The sequence below is a fragment of the Mastomys coucha genome, unplaced genomic scaffold (genome assembly GCF_008632895.1).
Source record: "Mastomys coucha isolate ucsf_1 unplaced genomic scaffold, UCSF_Mcou_1 pScaffold22, whole genome shotgun sequence".
Classification (NCBI taxonomy): domain Eukaryota; kingdom Metazoa; phylum Chordata; class Mammalia; order Rodentia; family Muridae; genus Mastomys; species Mastomys coucha.
Window position 1 is genome coordinate 66,855,204 of NW_022196905.1, and position 18,444 is coordinate 66,873,647.

Sequence of the window (18,444 nt, forward strand, 5' to 3'; positions counted from 1 at the left end):
TTGTCAACGTGACTGGATTTAGAGGCACCTAAGATATACGCTTCTGGGGGTAGCTGTGGGTATGTTTCCAGAGGGGATAACGGGGAACTCATGGCCCACACTAAACGTTGACAGCATCATTCCATGCACTGGGGTCTAGGACTGAATAAAAATGGGTCAGGAGGGGAGGATGTGAGCTGAGTGTGAGCATTCACCTCGATGTTTCCCAACTGTGGACTCAATGAGACCGACCGACCGACTGCCCCGTGTCCCGGCCACCATGCTTTCTCCACTGTGATGGACTGTACCCTCAAACTGTGAGCCAAAATAAAACCTTCTCCCTGTTATCTGTCTCATCTGTCAGGCATTTTATCACAGTGGTGAGAAAGGTAACTAACCCAAGAGCAATTACACACTGCCCTTCCCCATCTTTGCCATTTCCAAGCTCCTCTACCTTGCCTGCTCTCTGGGAAACTGAACCAACATTCCCATTTCTCCATGGAAGCAGCAATCCGTGATTCAGGTCTCCATGACACGTCTAGAGTCAGAACTAACCACTCAGCACTTTATCTGCCTGGCTTCAATGCTACAGCTACGACAACCTTCCTTCTAACAACCAGGGACTCCCCATGAGGCAGAGCATGCCACCAAACCTCCTCAAACCCCAATGTCTGGCAACCTCCTTCCCCCACAGGACAACATCGGGACAACTTTCTCTTTTTCCAGCCAAGTACATCAGGCATCCAATAGAGTCATAAACGCTAAGGAGACCCAAAGATGGTCTGTTCTTACAGGAGTGTCACCCAGCCCCTTAACAGAACCAAGCTGAAGAAAGAGTTAGCCTATAAGACACATTGCAAACTCTCCTTGATTGCTCCATGCTGAGAGTGGAGAGGGAGGATCTGGGAGGTGGGAAGTGAATAGAAGTCATGCAACCTACCACACCAAGCAGCTCTCCCAGCAAGGTCCTGTCTCCTGATTCTTACTGATGCAAATCGACAGAGCCTTGGTATGCCGCTGTAAGATGTGAGGACCCCAACCATGAAATAATTTTCGTTGCTAACTGTAATTCTGCTACCATTATGGATCATAGTGTAAATATCTATGTTTTCCAGTAGTCTTAGAAGACCCCTGGGAAAGGGTCGTTCAACACCCCCCAAGGGGTTGTGCCCCACAGGTTGATAACTGCTACCTTAGAAAATGAGTAATGACTGGCATCTGTATCATTTATTAACTTAACTATGTGAGTGAGTATATGCTTGAGGCAGGCAGGCACACATAGATAGATACACACATGCATGTGTGCCACACATACACACATACACACACACACAGAACTAAAACATCTGTATTACAGATTAAAGTTTTATTTTATTTTACTTTATTTTTTATTTTTGGTTTTTTGAGACATGGTTTCTCTGTATAGCCCTGGCTGTCCTGGTACACACTCTGGAAACCAGGCTGGCCTTGAACTCAGAAATCTTCCTGCTTCTGCCTCCCAAGTGCTGAGATTAAAGGCGTGCACCACCATTGCCCAGCTAAAGTTTTATTTTTAACTACAGTGACTAATTATTTCCACTCGATCCTCTCTGCTCAAAAAGACCCTACTCCAGACCACATTTGTTCATTTTTAATCTCTTGGGGAAGAATAGAAAATAAAAAATAATAAGGCTATATTGGTTTAAAAGTAAGGGATGATTTTGTGGGATATGAATTTCCTTATGTGCTTACTATCCAGGTCAAAAGCTCAAACCCCAGGTAGAATGCAAGCAGTTACCTCAGACAGTGGGTGATGGAGGTGTTCTGTTCCACGTCAACAGAGAGGTCAAGAAAATCCTCATCTTTGCTACTCACCTGAAGCAAAGAAAAAGGGGGGCGGGGAGGAGAGAGGCAGTTAGAAACAAAATGCACAGCAGCAGACACTGTAGCTATCACTTTGAGCTTTTATAGGTAGCCTGATGCCATGACAGCAGTAAAGTCACACGTCATTATGAACACACCCCAAACCAGAGTTAGTTCAGAACTTCCCAACCCAATCCCAATTTAACCTCATTGCCTTCACAATTCTGATTCAAAACATGGTAACTAAAACTAAACCCAGTTTCTCTTCCTCTTCAGCTATGATCCTCATGGTTGCCACCAGTGAGTCTCAGACAGACATCTATGTAGCCCACATTGGGAGAGGATGAGGACAGAAAAAGTCTAAGAGATAAGAAACCTGCACCCACATGGTAGCCCTTCACCAAGTCCAATGCCCACACAAGCCCCTTTGGGACCAGGAAGCTGGGCTGTCATGCTAATTCCCATTGAGTTGTCCTTTGGAAAGTGGTGACCATGTGCAGAGTCCTGAGCTGGTACACAGCGCATCCTGATACAGACCACTATCAGCTCAACCAGCTCTCTGCTCCAGTTGTTCCCCAGACCTTCAAATGTCAGTCAAAGCCCCCAAGGCGACTGCTGACTTTCTACTCATTCACCAACAACCCTGAGGTTTTACAGTTTGGTGGTGGACTGGGAGGAATGAGCTGATCGAGCAACAACCTTGAAGTATTCAGTCTGCCAGTGGGAAAATGGAGACTGTACACATTTTAAAAATGTGTGCCCACACTCCAGTGAGTATATGGGCAACATAAATTGAACTTGGCTGCTGCTGCCTCTTCTCCTTCTCCTTCTCCTTCTCCTCTTCCTCTTCTTCCTCCTCTTCCTCCTCTTTCTCCTCCTCCTCCCCCCTCCTCCTCTTTCTCCTCATCTTCCTCTTTCTCCTCCTCTTTCTCTTTCTTCTCTTTCTTTCTCCTTCTCCTCCTCTTCCTTCTCCTCCTTCTTCTCTTCCTCCTCCTCCTCCCCCTCCTCCTCTTTCTCCTCCTCGTCTTCCTCCTTCTCCTCCTCCTCCTCTTTCTCCTTCTCCTCTTTCTCTTTCTCCTTCTTCTCCTCCTCCCCCCTTCCTCCTCCTCCTTTGTCTTTCAGGGTGGCAGAACTGGGAGGTCTAGGAAGTGAGTATGATTGGAGTACACTATGTGAAATTCCCAAATAATCAATATAAACATTATGTTGGGGGGGGGAGGGGAGCAACAATGATCCTATAAAAAGATTCTAGAAAAATGACCTAGAGAAATACTCAAGAGTTGCAAGCACACTCTCTGATGCTATTATAGTAAACATAAAAATATGGGCTGCCCCTGCTGACTATGATGTATATGAATTAAGGTAAGATAACATATGCAGAGAGCTTTAACAAGTTAAGTGTGAGCGGATAAGTGAAGCCCGCTTGTAATCCTAGGACTTGAGAGGCGGAGGCAGGCAGATCTCTCTGAGTTTGAGTCTACATAGTAAGTTCAAGGCTGGCCAGGATTATGTAGTCTTTAAAAAAAAAAAAAAAAAACAAGACAATTACAAAGAAACTGGGTGCAGTGGTGCACACCTTTAATCCTAGCACTTAGGAGGCAGACTGGAAGAATTTGAGGACGTGCTAGTCTACTAAATAGTGAGTTCCAGCCAGGCAGCGGTAGTGCACGCCTTTAATCCCAGCACTTTCAAGGCAGAGGCAGGCAGATTTCTGAGTTCAAGGCCAGCCTGGTCTAAAGAGTAAGTTCTAGGACAGCCAGGGCTACACAAAGAAACCCTGTCTCAAAAAACAAAAACAAAAAAACAAAACAAAACAAAAAAAGTATTCAGTAAATGCAATAAATGTTTACAAAGCTTGAAATGGTTTGCTACATGGTAGTTACTTTAAATGGAAAAAATATATAGTATATACAATTATATACACTAACTTTTATATATATGTATATGAGTATTTTGCAAACATGTATGTCTGTGCATTACACATGTTTCTGTTGCCTCTGCATGAACTAGAAGAGGGGGTCAAGTCCTCCCTGGAACTGGAGTTATAGAGAGTTGAAACCCACCATATAGGATCTGGGAATCGAACCTCTCCAGAACCATGCAACGTCTTTCTCCCACTTCTGCCATCACCAGGAAAATGTTAAGCCCAGCTAACCCTGCACTCAGGAAGAAAATAGAAGACTCCAGGAATGTGGTCTTAACTTAGACACTCCTCTAAAGCAGGGCTAACCTATGACACAGGCATCAGTCAGCTGACCACAAACAACTTCGGCCAGAGCCAAGCTAATTCAGTTGGCCCGAAGCCAACACACTTTGCAGGGTTATAATAATACATGACAGTTGTACTTGAGCCTCGGAGCTACAACAGGAGCCGGCAGCAAACAGCAAAGCACGTTTGTATCAAACACATGGCATAATATATTTTCCATTTTCCTTACTGAAGCTCAGAAGGTTGGCTTTGGCAGTAAGTAACTAAGATCCTGGTTTATTAATGTGTGCGCCCGTCTCTGCTTCTGCCCTTTGGGTAGCAAGACTGTTTTCAGTGTGACAGTTCTTCTCTGTTCTGGAGAGTGAGACAGCTCTTCTAGACAACATTCAGTGAAACAGCAATCTTTTATTTTATTTTTTGGGTGGGGGAGGAAAGGGTAACAAGGGCTATATAAATCTTGGGGAGTGGGAAGGGGTTTTCAGGGTGATTGGACAGTATTGGCTGGTACCGAGCTGTTGAAAATGCCTCATTTGCATGACCAGGAATTCTAGATGCTTAAACCTGTAATTTGGCCATGGGAGTGGGGGAAGAATGTGACTTCCTCAGTGGGGGTTGTAGGGCTAAGTGCCCCAGGGTATGCAGACTTAGAACAGGAAAGGGGCAACCCTTACTCCTGTCAGTCTCAAGATGAGATTTTCAGGGTTTGGATACTCTCAGCGGCACTCTTGCTCCAGGTCCATGTTGTGTCCCATATCCTGCTCCGCACCACCCCCCTCACATGTGTCCCCACCACGCTTGCCCCAAACCCCCCCTTTTTGTTTTATTTGAACTCAGAGATTGACCTGCCTCTGCCTCCTAAGTGCTGAGATTAAAGACATGCACCATCATGTCTGTCAGGAAGAGGATTCATTAAGCCAAAAAGAAATCCTGTGGAAATCCAGATCATCAACAATGGTGAATGTTTGTGTGAATGAAGATGTGGATTGACTGCCATTCTTGCTTTGCCTTTCAAAAATAATACGCATGCCTGGTAGTGGTGCTGGTGCTGGTGCTAGTGGTGGTGGTGGTATTGGTGGTGGAGATTGTGGTGGTATTGGTGGTGGTGATGACGGTGGTGGTGGTGACACTGGAGATGGTGGTGGTGGTATTGCTGCTGCAGCTAAAAGGGGATGCACAGGTTAACCATGCACATCAGTAGACAGAAGAGTCGGGACCACCTTTTGTAAGTGCTATGCTTAGTAACTGACATGATTTCTAGTATGCAAGAGATACATAACAAATACGCACTACATGAATTGCTCAACTGAAGATGAACTGAACAAAGAGAAAGATACCTAAGTCAGTGGCCTCTTGGAGGCAGAAAGATGAGTCACTTTCTTTTTAATACATATTTCCCTTTCTACATTTTCTCACACATATTATATATTTAAATAAAGCATTCTCTAAACTGAAATAGCCCCTCTCTGGGAGAAAAATTAAAAAAAAAAAATTATGGCCAAGTGGAATCACACTAAAATTATATAGGGTAGGGTAAACAAAGAGGCAGGGAAACAAACTATTCTGTGGGGTTAGATGTAACTCATTTTCAGTTTAGCCGTTTCAGGAGAAAGGTAGGTTCCTCATTAAGAAACAGGAGAAAGTTGCTACACTGTTCTCAGTTCTGAAGACAAAGAGCTCTCAGGATGGGAGCGATAAAGCTCTGTTCAGTAAGTCCACCCTGGCGGGGAAGATCAACGTCCTATCAGGATTTTCCCTGTCCCGGCCCCGAGAAGTTACAATCCAAATGAGGCATGGTCGAGAACTATACTGTGGAGGTATTTAAACTTTTGACAAGGAGGAGCTGGTTTTGTTTGTTGGTTGGTGGAGGTGGTTAGAGGATTTGGGGGGAGGGGATTCTTTTATTCAAGCAAGCTGCCAAGAAAGCATATTCTTCCCCCACACAAGGATCTGGTCGAAGGCAAAATACAGCTTGTCTCCAAGGAAACACATCACTAAAAGATTCCAGTACTCTCAGCATGAACAGCCTACAATCGCTTCTCCTCCTCTTAATTCTGAGCCTGGTATCAGGCTTCCCTCAAAGAAAAAAAAAGCCCCCACCCCTGAACAAGAAGAGAAAGAGACCCTACTTGCTTAGTTTTAAATAACTATAACTCATTAATATTAATTTACATAACTATGACTCAGCCTAGAGGCCATATTTACATCATGAGCGAGTGAGGCCATCTTTAAATGTCTGTCTACCTCCCCTGATTCCTTTCCCGAGTTAGTGGGAAAGCTAATAGTGTCTTAGGACTCCACCAAGATGATCATACCCAAGGATGGACTGCTGCTGCCCATCTGAAAGCCTGTCCTCAATCTCCACTGAATGCATGAGCAACCTCCCGCCTCAGCTGGCTCCACCTTCTATCTGCAGGGGTCTCAGAGGCTCTGCTGGAGCGGTATGACCCTAGAATGGGTACTGTTAATAAAACAGTTCTTTGCACATTAGTTTGGCCCCAGCAACAGATATAAAAATCTTAAAGCCACAGAGTCCCTGAAAAGCCACAGATCTTGCAAGGCGAAAACTCAGCTTTATACAGAAAGAAGAACTAAAAGAGACAACTGCAAGATTAAGTTCCGACTGACCTAATAAATCTTATGAAGCAACTAAGGGACAACCAAGAGAGCAGTCAGACTCCAATGGAAAATCCTGAAACCCCAATTCAGAAATGCCCTCGTCAAGGTTGTGTGGACAAGTGAGTTCTGATTACCCCTGAAAACAGGCCCTGCAGATCCACCGCAGAGGAGACCACTTGTCTCCATAAATCCTTCATTTGGCGTCTGCGCCGCAATCATAGGCAACACTTTACCAAGAGAGGCTGGGGGGGAAATGAGCCATTGTCTTCAGAACTTGAAGACAGGGACAGAGGTTTCCCACCACTGGAGGAACAAGAAGAGGCGAATGGGGCAAAGGCAGAGTACCCCAGGGGCTAATTTACTCCTCAGAATCAAGGATGGCTTAATCCACTGTGCGATTTCACAAATGGGGGCTTTAGCAATTCTGACTAAAGTGGGCAGACAGCCCTCAAAGGGGCTTCCCAAAGGAAAGTTAGATTCTTGGATTGTTTTAAATCTTCTACGAAACCCAGTCCTGCGCATTCAACAAGCAGGAGAAGCCCAGAGGCCATGCACTTTCTTAGAAAGTTCAAGGCTTTCTAACAATTAGGGCCAGCTAAAAATGGAATGCATCCTTGGGAGATTGGGTTCCCCGTCTCTGGCCAGGGTCCATTGGATGACGGTGACCAACTGGCTGGGACACCATAGAACATACCCGGGCACGGGGGAAACAAGGATTAGATGATTCCTAGGAGTCTGTCCAGCTCTGGGATCTAAGAAAATACAGGGACTATTCAAGTAACCAAAGAAAGAAAAGTATGCATATATTTCCTTGTCTCATATTATGTGTGTGTACCTTGTCATATATATACACATATCTTGTCTTGTATGATTTAATCAGTGGGGGAGGGTTCTATCTGGATTCCGAATGGTTCACCACAAAGAAAGGATAGGTGCCATAGTGGATATATTAATTATTGAGACTTGCTTTATATATTATATACAGTTTCAAAACATCAAGTTATGGTCTAAATTATACATTATATATCACCTCAAAATAATAATAAGCAAACATGTAAGTCTTTAATTCTGTTTTCATTGTCACTATAATTTTATGTTATATGGGTGTTTTGCATGCATGAATGGCTAGGCATAACATTCATGCTTGGTGCCTACAGAAGCCAGAAGAGGGTTTTGGGTTCACTACAACTAGAGGTCCAGATAGTTCTCAGCAAGAGTAGTAAGTATTCTTAATCACTAAGCCATGTCTCCTATTTAGTTTCAGTTTACGAGTGTCTTGCTTATATGTATGCATCATGTGCATGCAGTGCCCACTGAGGACAGAAGGGTGTGCTAGATCCCCTAGAATTGGAGCTGCAGATGGTTGTGAGCAGCCATGTGGGTGCTGGAACCAAACCTGGTTGCTCTGCTAGAGCAGTATGTGCTCTAACCACTGAGCATCTCTCCAGCCCCAGGATGTGCACTTAAAATCAACATAAACAGATTGTTCTATCTGTATATATACTACTATATATGCTACTATAACATTTAGACAGTTACAATCCCATTAGAACAAATACTTCCATATGATTGAAGAACTGAGGTGGAATATTTGGATACTGGCTCCTGTCTGGGTTAACCCTTCAGGAAATAAGGTCAGGAAGCAACTTCTGCAGCTTGAATACTTAATGCAATATTTGCATGTGAGGGATCATTTGTTCTATGTAGGGATTTTTTTTTAAGCTATAAATATGGCTGAGCCTATTATTGGAGTCATCCTGAAAATCCACACAGAATGCTACCAAGGTGGATTTACTAACAATGTTCAATTACAACCGCAAAGGAGGGGCCAGCTGTGGATGCGCTGCAGGCTTCCCAGTGGCAGAGCCGGAGCACAGTGCCACACTGCTCTGCTTTCTGCCTCACGAGCACATGGAATAGCCTGCACTTCCTTCACAGGCTGGCTGTGAGAATGTAATTACATAACCGGTTATTCATCTTGTCCTTCAGATCAGGTTTTATGGTGGAAATCAGAGAAACAAGGCGAGCATACATCCCCAGTCTTCATCTCTTTACACAGCAGTGTGTGTTGTGGAAAGCCGTTCAGTGAATATATGAACACTTACATAGCCACTAGATAGCCAAGGTGATGTCTGGGGAGGGGAGGACGTGTGCACTCAGGGTGCTCACCCGCGAGCTGAGAAGATGGCTCAGTGGGTGAGAGCTCTTTCTTGAAAGCATGAAGACCTCTCTGCAGAACTCTAGCACCCACATAAAAAGCAGGTGAGGCCATATGCGCCTGTGTATGTACCCCAGAACTAAGTGATCACTGCGGCTTGCTAGCCACAGCCTAGGGAAGAAACAACAGGCTCCTAGCTCAGTGAGAGACTCTTTCTCAAGGGACTAAGGTAAAGAGTAATTGAGGAAGACACCTGACATCCTCCTGTGGTCTCCACATGTGTCCATGCATGCTTGCCTGCACACACATGTCTACACACACATACACACACACACACACACATACACACACACATATACTATACAAAAAATAGAGACAGAGGGAGAAATAGAATGCTCACATAGTAGAATGCTCACATAGGGTGTAAACTGGTATAGGATCTTGGGGACTGGACACATTCTAATGATGTTAATGATAAACATAATCTGCTATCTCATACATCTACTTTCATGAGACACAGGATAAAGAAACATGAATTCTGTAACTAGATTTTATGTATTACAATATCCACAAGAGCACTGGTCATAGTATTTGCCCCAAGGTAAAAATGACCAGATAGCCATCAACCATAAAGTCGGTGAATGAATGTCATCATCCATCCACTAAGTCACCGCATGGCAGTAACACAGAGTGAGCTAACACATCACACAAAGATGCAGTGAACCTCACCAGGGATGCTAAACCAAAGGAAATGACACAAAAGGAACAAAGGAAAATGACAGAGAAAATGACACGGCTGTTCATGGAAACAGCAAACCAAGCCAAACTGAACCCTGAATGTTAAGGGTATGGAGAAAAGCAGTGAATTCCAGAGAAGATCAGAATGAAGGTACACTCTTTTATAGAAATGTGATTATACAACTATGTTGATCCCCAAACACACAAGACAACATAGAGTCAAGTCAATTTCACTAAAAACTAGTGGGAGAAAAAATATTAAAAAAAAAAAAAAAATTACATCTCAAAATCCAAAAGACAAAGAGCAAGCTACTTGGCTACTGGAAAATCCCAAAGCTGAGCTCAACATGAGTAACTAACTCTACTAAGCTAACCGACACCATGTGAGAACCAACCGGCTTTACCTAGTACACAGAGCTCAACATGAGTAACTAACTCTACTAAGCTAACCGACACCATGTGAAAACCAACCAGCTTTACCTAGTACACCTGAAGATGCAGTGTTCTCTGACCAGCAATTCTGTGCCTGAGGGATACCCTAGAAAGAAGTTACACACACACACACACACACACACACACACACACACACACACACCAGATATGTGTGAGAGAGTTTCCAGCACAGTTGTCTCAGAGAAAGCTAACACCAGACTATCACCAAAGAATGGAAAAATAAGCTGTGGTACATTTCTGAAATAAAATACTACACAGCAATAAAAAACAACAAACCATATACTATACACAATCAAATGGCTGAATCTTAAAAACATGAGAAAAACAAGTTCAGAAAGCTATCTATATATTATTTTACACATACATATAAACATAAAGGCACAGAATTAACTACATGTCTAAGAATAAACATGTAGAAATATCATACCTAAAACTTCAAAGCAGGGGGCTAGAAAGAAGGCTCAGCAGTTAAGGCACCTGCTGCCCTTTCAGAGGACCCAAGTTCAGATCACACCACGTCAGACAGTTCACCATCTCCAGCTCCAGAGGACCAGGTGCCTCAAGCCTCCATGGGCACCTGCACCCACATGCCGACCCACACACCTCCACATAAACTAAAAATAATGAAAATAAATATTCTTAAAAACTGCAAAGCAAGTGCTAAGAATATATAAAGCTGGAAATAATGATGAACTCAGAGGCAGAGGGTGAGAGAAGGAGAAAAGCGAGATTGGGAAGGACTTGGAGAGCGATGGTGCTGGTGACAGAGTGGCGGGGATGTGGGCAATGTTTTGTTTTTAAGATGTTGCTCCAAAATTAGCTTTTTCCAATGGAGAAGCACTGGGCATTTCAGCCATAATACAGTAAGCCCCATGCCCAGGAGTGGTTAGTCAACACAACATATTTATGGGGTTGTTTTGTTGTTGTTGGTTTGGGAGTTTTTTGTTTGTTTTTGTTTGTTTGTTTGGTTTGGTCTTGTGGGCTTTTTGTCTCCTCTTGGTCTTCTGTCTGTTCTGATTTTCAATCTTTTTATGATTTGTTTTAGGAGAAAGAGAGAAAGAACATGGGCAGGGAGATGAGGGTGATCTGGGAGAAGGTGGGGGAGAGAAAAGGATGATCGAAATATACTGTGTGAAAAACGAATCGGATAAAATACTGTTCCAAGCCTTCCTTGCAAGTAACCCTTTCAGTGTGCATGGGCAGAAGTCTTTCAGGGACTTCTCAGAAACAGACTTACTAGAGAATTGCTGCCATTTTATTGTAAACGTTGGATAAACGGGGAGCCAGTGAGATGGCTCTTAAAAGGACAATAGACAGTAGTAAGGGCTCTTCTACCAAGCCGATGACCTGAGTTCAGTTCCCAGGACCCACATGGTAGAAGGAGATACTGACACTTGAAAGCTGTCCTCTGACTTCCCAAAACCACCTTGGCATCTGCACACATACACACACACACACACACACCATACATACCATACCCTACATACCACACACACCACACCATTCATACCATACACACACACCCAATAAGGACACATCACACATACCACACACCCCCCCCCACAATACACCACATACACACACAGCATACACCCCCCCACACACACACACACATAATTTAAATTTTTTGTCAGGCGGTGATGGTGCACACCTTTAATCCCAGCACTTGGGAGGCAGAGGTAGGTGGATTTCTAAGTTTGAGGCCAGCCTGGACTACAGAGTGAGTTCCAGGACAGCCAGAGTTACACGGAGAAACCCTGTCTCGAAAAAAAAAAATTTAATTAGGTAAATAACATCACAAAGATGTTTGCAAAATGTAGAAAATACTATAGGACAAACTGATTTCTTCAACAAATAAATCACAAGAAGGAAAAGGAAAGGTGGGGGATAAATTATAGATTAACACACATCTGGTATAAGGATCATAAATTAACCAACATTTGGACTGTGGAGATGGCTGAGTGGTTAATCACTTGCTGTGTAAGCAGGAGCACTCGGAGTTTGGATTCCCAGAACCTACTTAAATGCTGAGTGGGTATGGTAACCCACTTATTTCTGCCTTGAAAACAAGAGAATGTGGATCCACAAAGCACGCTGGCTCTGGAGATCAGCGGTATCAGTGAGCTCTGGGCTTCACAAAGAGACCAGAAGAGTGATGAAGGATGATTCTGACATTAAGTTCATGCCTCCACATGCATGTGCACTCATATGCACTTACTCCAGTCCCCCCCCCACGAAAATAGAAAATTAGAAAATATAATTAACCAACTGCTACAGGACATAATCAGGCAGACATCAACACTGAGTGAATAATAGCAGAACTCTTTTGAGGTGTGAAAATCATATTGCGCTTTTTAAAAGACTTAATTTTTAATGATCTAGACAGATAATAAATAAACTGCAAGTGAAATGATATCTGGGGTGTGTTTATATAATAAACAAGATTGAGGGGGGAGAGGTATGGAAGGAGAGGAAATGAAGGTGAGCCAGAGTTAGCTCATCAATCCTAGGGCTCACACACACACACACACACACACACACACACACACACACACACACACACACACACACCATGCATTGTATTGTTCTCAGCTTTTGCAGCCACTTGAACTTTACTGAAAAACAAAGCATAAAGGGTCAGAAAACAGGGAGGAAAAGAAGGTAGGTAGAGATCCAGATACGTAGGATTGTATCAAAGACGCTTTGGTGAGTGCATTTGTAAATTTTCAAGTGCTGATCTCTAGGCTTATATAATCACAATTTTTTTTTTTTTTTTTAGAAAAATGTTATAAATGTATCATCTCCAGATGGAAGGAATACTTGTAATTTTTAGTCTCCTTTTGACTTCTGTGTTTTCTAACCATGTCGGTACGGAATGCATCAGACACATCAAAAAGATCGTCAAAGATGCAGAGCCTCCTGCCTCTCTTTGATGCTGAAGTATGAATCTACATTTCTTTTTTTTGTTTTGTTTTGTTTTTGTTTTGTTTTGTTTTGTTTTTGTTTTTTGTTTTTTTCGAGACAGGGTTTCTCTGTGTAGCCCTGACTGTTCTGGAACTCACTCTGTAGACCAGGCTAGCCTCGAACTCAGAAATCCGCCTGCCTCTGCCTCCCAAATGGCACGGTTAAAGACGTGAGCCACCACCGCCCAGCATGAATCTACATTTCTTACATTTCTTAGCTGTTTAAGGATCACAACTTGCAAAGGGCTGCTGTGACCTCCCAAAACTGTCATTGGCTTTCCACTCAGGAAATCTAGGGTATGTGGAGAAATGGAGCCTTTTGGTCATGCATGTGGTCGAGAAAGCTCGGTTTCTCTGTCTCTACCAGAGGCACACCCTTGTCAGAAGCCAACGCAGTAGGCTCCTGACCTCAGAACTGTGATAAGCCTCTACTCTTTGACAGCTTGCTTCTTAAACTGTGGATTGTGACCCCACGTGGCATCACAAAATAAAATGGGGGAGCTGCAGAAAACTTAGTAATGAAAGGGTTCCAACTACACGATGGCCAAAATCAATCGAACGCACAATGAACCTGGGGTGTTTCTGCTGGCCCCCACCCTTGTTACTCTGAGACTTCCCTGAAGTCTTGGTTCTGAACACACAACAATCTCATTTAGCACCATGCATCCCATCTCAGCCCTGCCAATGAATACTGCCTGAAACGCATGGGCTCAGGTCTGAGACTACTGTATTTTATAACTGCAATGCTCATCCTACACAAAGTTTTCTGCTCTTATAAAAACAATGGTTGAATTACAGAAACACTTTATATCTTTCTGCTACCATTCCTCAGCAGGTAAGTATTAAATTAATATGGATTGTGTTAGACGTTTTTTTTGGTTGAGGGTGGAGGGATTCAAGACAGGGTTTCTTTGTGTAGCCCTGGATTTTCGTTGTAGACCAGGCTGACCCTGAACTCACAGAGATCTGCCTGCCTCTGCCTCCTGAGTGCTGGGATTAAAGGCGTGTGCCACCGCTCATGGCTAGGCTGCTTGCTTTTCAAAACTGCTGTTCCAGCTACTTGTTACAGTTACTAAACTCCTTTTAAATATTGCTGGGTGGGGACTGGAGAGATGGTTCCGTGGCTGAGTGTTGTGTGTTCTGAACACACACTGCTCTTGCTCAGGACCTGGAGTGGGGTCCTAACACCTACACAGGGCAGCTCCTGTAACTCCAGTTCCTGGGGATCCAACAGCCTTTTGCATCCTCTGAGGGCATCTGCATGAATGGGGTACATATAAACTCACACAGGCATACAAACACACACACACACCAAAAATAAATAAAAACATCTCTTAAAAGCACAAATACAAAAATTGTGACATTAATTTTGTCTTGGGATTTGGATAGGATGTCTAATACGTTATGAAATGGCCCTAAACACGCTTCTGCCATTTTTTCCTATGTGTTTATATGCAGCAGGGTTTTCAGCACTGATGATTATAAAATCAAAATATTGATCACCTCTGAAAAACACTAAAGGTGTTCTGCATCCCACAGCATCAAAGAGTTAGCTGTGATTGAATTCTTTGTGTGAAAATAAACAAGTGCACACATCCCATTAGAATGCAAATACAGTTCCAACTGTAATAAATGGTAAAATTATATGGACCCCAAAGAACGGTTGTAAAATAAATTTACGATTATTGTAAATGTTTGGTTTTTATGCCTACTTTATAAACCAGTCATATGAAAATTCCTTGGGCTAAAAAGAGGTCACAAGTATTAAAAAAAAAAAAAAAAAAGCCCTGGTTTAAATCACCCATGAGGGATGGCCCCGAAAACAGCCGTGGGGCAGACCACGACCAGGGGCCTGGAGCAGATTCTATTAAAAGCTACTTATCTCTTCTCCCCAGAAAAATGTATATTCAGCCAGGTCTGTCTGAATCAAGAAATCTGAGAGTTCTAAAGGGACACAGACTTTCTGTGGGTTTAGCAGTTGGGATAAATGACAGATGGCATCCATTACATACTTTGATGTGTGTCAAGTACAGCTCGAGTTAAACAGACGCCACCAAATCCACTCTTCCCAGACACGGGTGGAACAATGTGCTCACAGTCTCCGTTTTACAGATGAGGACAGGAAGACAGAGAAGAAAACTGCAATGTCATGGGAAGGTTGGAAAAGTCTTTGAGAATCAGGCAGCGCATAGAAAAATTCAGGCAGCTGGGCTCTGACCTAGCAAAACGTGAAGCCACTCTCAAAGTTTAAGTTAAATATAACAAGCAAACATATCACTGAGTCGCTCCCAAGAGAAGATATCCTTAAACCCAAATGGCTTTAAGGGCCTTCCATGTGCCAGATACAACAAAGAACACAGGATCACCCAATAGCCAAAATAACTCTGTGGCAGGCCGCTCACCTACCCAGCTGAGTAACAGACAGGAGTCAATCTTCCTTTCCCTCTAGGTAGGATACACTGCAGTGGACTCCCAGAAGTCAGAGCAATGGTCTCCACATCACCCCTGACCTCTTCATGATGAGAAACTTCTTAAGTGGGTCACAGTCTAGTCCAACACTTCAGTGTTAAGCCCTAAAATCCATCCATGGAGTACAGTAACCCAACCTCTCATCTCTCAGCAGGTGGAGGCGGAGAAAGGGGTGGGCGGAGCAAGCTGGCTAGCCAATAAGTGAGTGCCGGATGCTTGTCTCCGTCACTCGGCTCCTACCAGCTGAGACAGACATAACCATGAACCCACACTTCCAAGAGTTTGCGCCTGAGCGTCCGAGGTATAAAAACGTCCACACATACTGAAGGCAACAGAAAGCATGAGATATCTCAATACACATATACAAGGAAGCTGGACCCCTCCCTCACCCACCCCCCTCCCCCCCCCAGTACTCACAGTTTCACAGTTCAAGCATCGAGTCTCATTAGTGAGTGTTCCCTGAAAAATCTCGTGGACCCAGGTGAGCTCTGGCTTATTGTTCTCTGCTGGTTCGTTCATGTTGCCGTTTTTTAATTTCCCGTTTTGTTTTTCCTGTTTCTTCTCTTCCTGCAGGATGTCCGCAATAGTGTTTAGCAAATAATTTAAAAATTCGTGAGCATCCTGCTGCATGTAGTTATCAAAGAGATCTGGAAAGGAGAAGGTCATCATTTCACACTCCGCATCTTGAAGAGCGAACAGACATATTTAGCTTTCCATGACAAGCTTCAGTAACTATATCCAAAGACTGGACAGGCGTGGCATATTTCATCTCTACTGTGCAATTACAATGAGTAACTTCCCAAAGAATCACTCCTTTCTGTGCCCTACAACCCACCAAAAACTAATATCCCCTCTCTCCCTATAGCCATGTATAACAATGAACCAAACTTAAATTCACTCTAGAAAAGAAACAAAATTACAAGACAAAAACCTTAATTATCTATTGGTTTTGCCTGTATGCATGCAGTGTGTGTGTTGGGAGGAGGAGCACGCATGCGAGCAGGTGCACACTTGTGTATGCATGAGTATTAAGAGGCCAGAGGCTGATACTGGCATGGTCCTCCTCGACCATTCTCCACCTTAAAGGCTCTCTCCCTAACCGCTAACTCCGGCACTCACTTATTGGCTAGCCAGCTTGCTCCACCCACCCCTTTCTCAGCCTCCACCTGCTCCACCTGCTGGGATTACACACACAAGCTACCACACCTGCCCAGCTGGCTTTGAGCAGAGAGGGGAATCTGAACTCTAATCCTCTAGCCCCTAAATAGCAATTCTTAACATGTGACCCCAGGGACTAATTAGTCATTGAGTCATTTTGCCATAGCAACTAAATTCTCTTCCTGCTTAAACCTAAGACCAGCCTGGAAGACTTTCACATGAAAGATGAAAGCAATGTGAAGTATATGTGAACAGCTAACATTCTCATAGTGCTCCAAAAACAAACACAAATGCCCTAAGCCTACTGCTGCCCCTGCTGTCGGGACAAGCAAGATGCTAGAAGCCTCTACTGCTAGCCCAGGTGCTCACAACCACCCACAACTACTCACCACTGCTCACAACTGCTCATAATCCCTCACAACCACTCACCACTGCTCATCATTGCTCATCATTGCTCACCACTGCTCATCATTGCTCACCACTGCTCATCATTGCTCACAACTGCCCACAACTGCTCACAACTGCACTGGGATGGTTGGTTTCCTTCTTTATTCAAATCACGTTTATTCTAACATATATAAATATTACAATTTCTAACGCTAGCTATCAAATTAAACAAAACTTTGTCAAACAAATACTGGGTTACCGTGTAAGTTCATTGGAGTAAGGTGGAATTTAGGACAGATACAAGTTGCCACATTAAATAGTCCAATAATCAGAAAAACCAATGTAAAATTTCTGGAATATACAACATGTTTCTATCACCATTTCCCCTCAAAAAAAAACAAAAAACAAAAAACAAAAACTGCTGATTGGAAACCTTGCCACTGACTTTTCTGTAGTATTATTGTCCTCACCACTGACAAAACACCCAACCAAGTTAACTCAGAGGAGGAAGGATTTGTTGGGCTGGAGGTTCCAGGGTTCCACCCTTGTTTGCTCAGCCCCAGCCACTGGAGCAGTAGAGTACTGCAGAAGCCACCACCTCAGGGTGCACAGGAGACTCAGAACGAGAGAAGAGCTAGGAACCAGGTGTCTCCTTCAAAGGCTCACTACTTCATAGCTACATCCCAGATCCTAAAGTTCCCATGACCTTTCAGAACATCACCACCAGCAGAGAATCTGCAACCACAGACTGAGCATCCACGATCCTAGGGGGACACGTCACACCCAAACTATAGCACCACGTTACTTCTAATGCCAGAGCCTCTTTAGGTTAACGGGTGCTTGCTCCATTCACAGTTCATAAGGTACTGCTGTTCTGCTCAGGGAGTACAGCATGCAAAAGTCTGCCTCAGACAGTTTCATTTTACCCTTACAATGATACTTTCCCAGAGTGCAGCATGTTAGAAAGAAAGAAAGAAAGAAAGAGGAAAGGAAGAAAAGAGAAAGAAAGAAATCATTCTAAATAGGATGTCAAATATCAATTTTTAAATTTACATTCCGCTTTTTGTTTCACGCACAATGGGAAAAGAAGAAATGGCTTCCGCTGAGCGATGGCCATACACTCTTTTAGTCCCTGCACTCCAGAGGCAGAGGCAGAGACAAGGGGATCTCTGTGAGTTCAAGGCCAGCCTGGTCTACTGATCGAGTTCTAGGACAGCCGAGGCTATAAAGAGAAACCTTGTCTTTTCCTTATCCTCTCCCCTTTATAATTTAATTAATTAGTTGATTAATTAATTAATTTAGAAAGGAGGATAAAATTAACTGATTAATTAAGTTTCACGTTTGCAACAGAGTCTAAACGTGTAAGGTGGACTGGAACTCACAGTAATCTGCCTGTCTCTGTCTCCTGGGTGTTAGGTTTAAAATTTGCACTAGTTCACCTCCTCTTTCTCTCTCTCTCTCTCTCTCTCTCT

The 18,444-nt window shown here is 43.6% G+C and overlaps 1 protein-coding gene across 6 annotated transcripts in view; it reads right to left on the reverse strand.

The window, feature by feature from the left end:
* Positions 1–18,444, reverse strand: part of Usp46 (ubiquitin specific peptidase 46) — a 96,584-nt gene that overhangs the window by 14,162 nt on the left and 63,978 nt on the right. For all 6 annotated transcript variants that reach the window (XM_031342727.1, XM_031342725.1, XM_031342724.1 and 3 more), the window contains 2 exons: positions 15,845–16,074; positions 1,757–1,833 (listed from right to left, as the gene is read on the reverse strand). In XM_031342727.1, coding sequence (XP_031198587.1) covers positions 1,757–1,833; positions 15,845–16,057 — 290 coding nt within the window. In that variant the 5' untranslated portion in view covers positions 16,058–16,074. The remainder of the gene's footprint in view (positions 1–1,756; positions 1,834–15,844; positions 16,075–18,444) is intronic.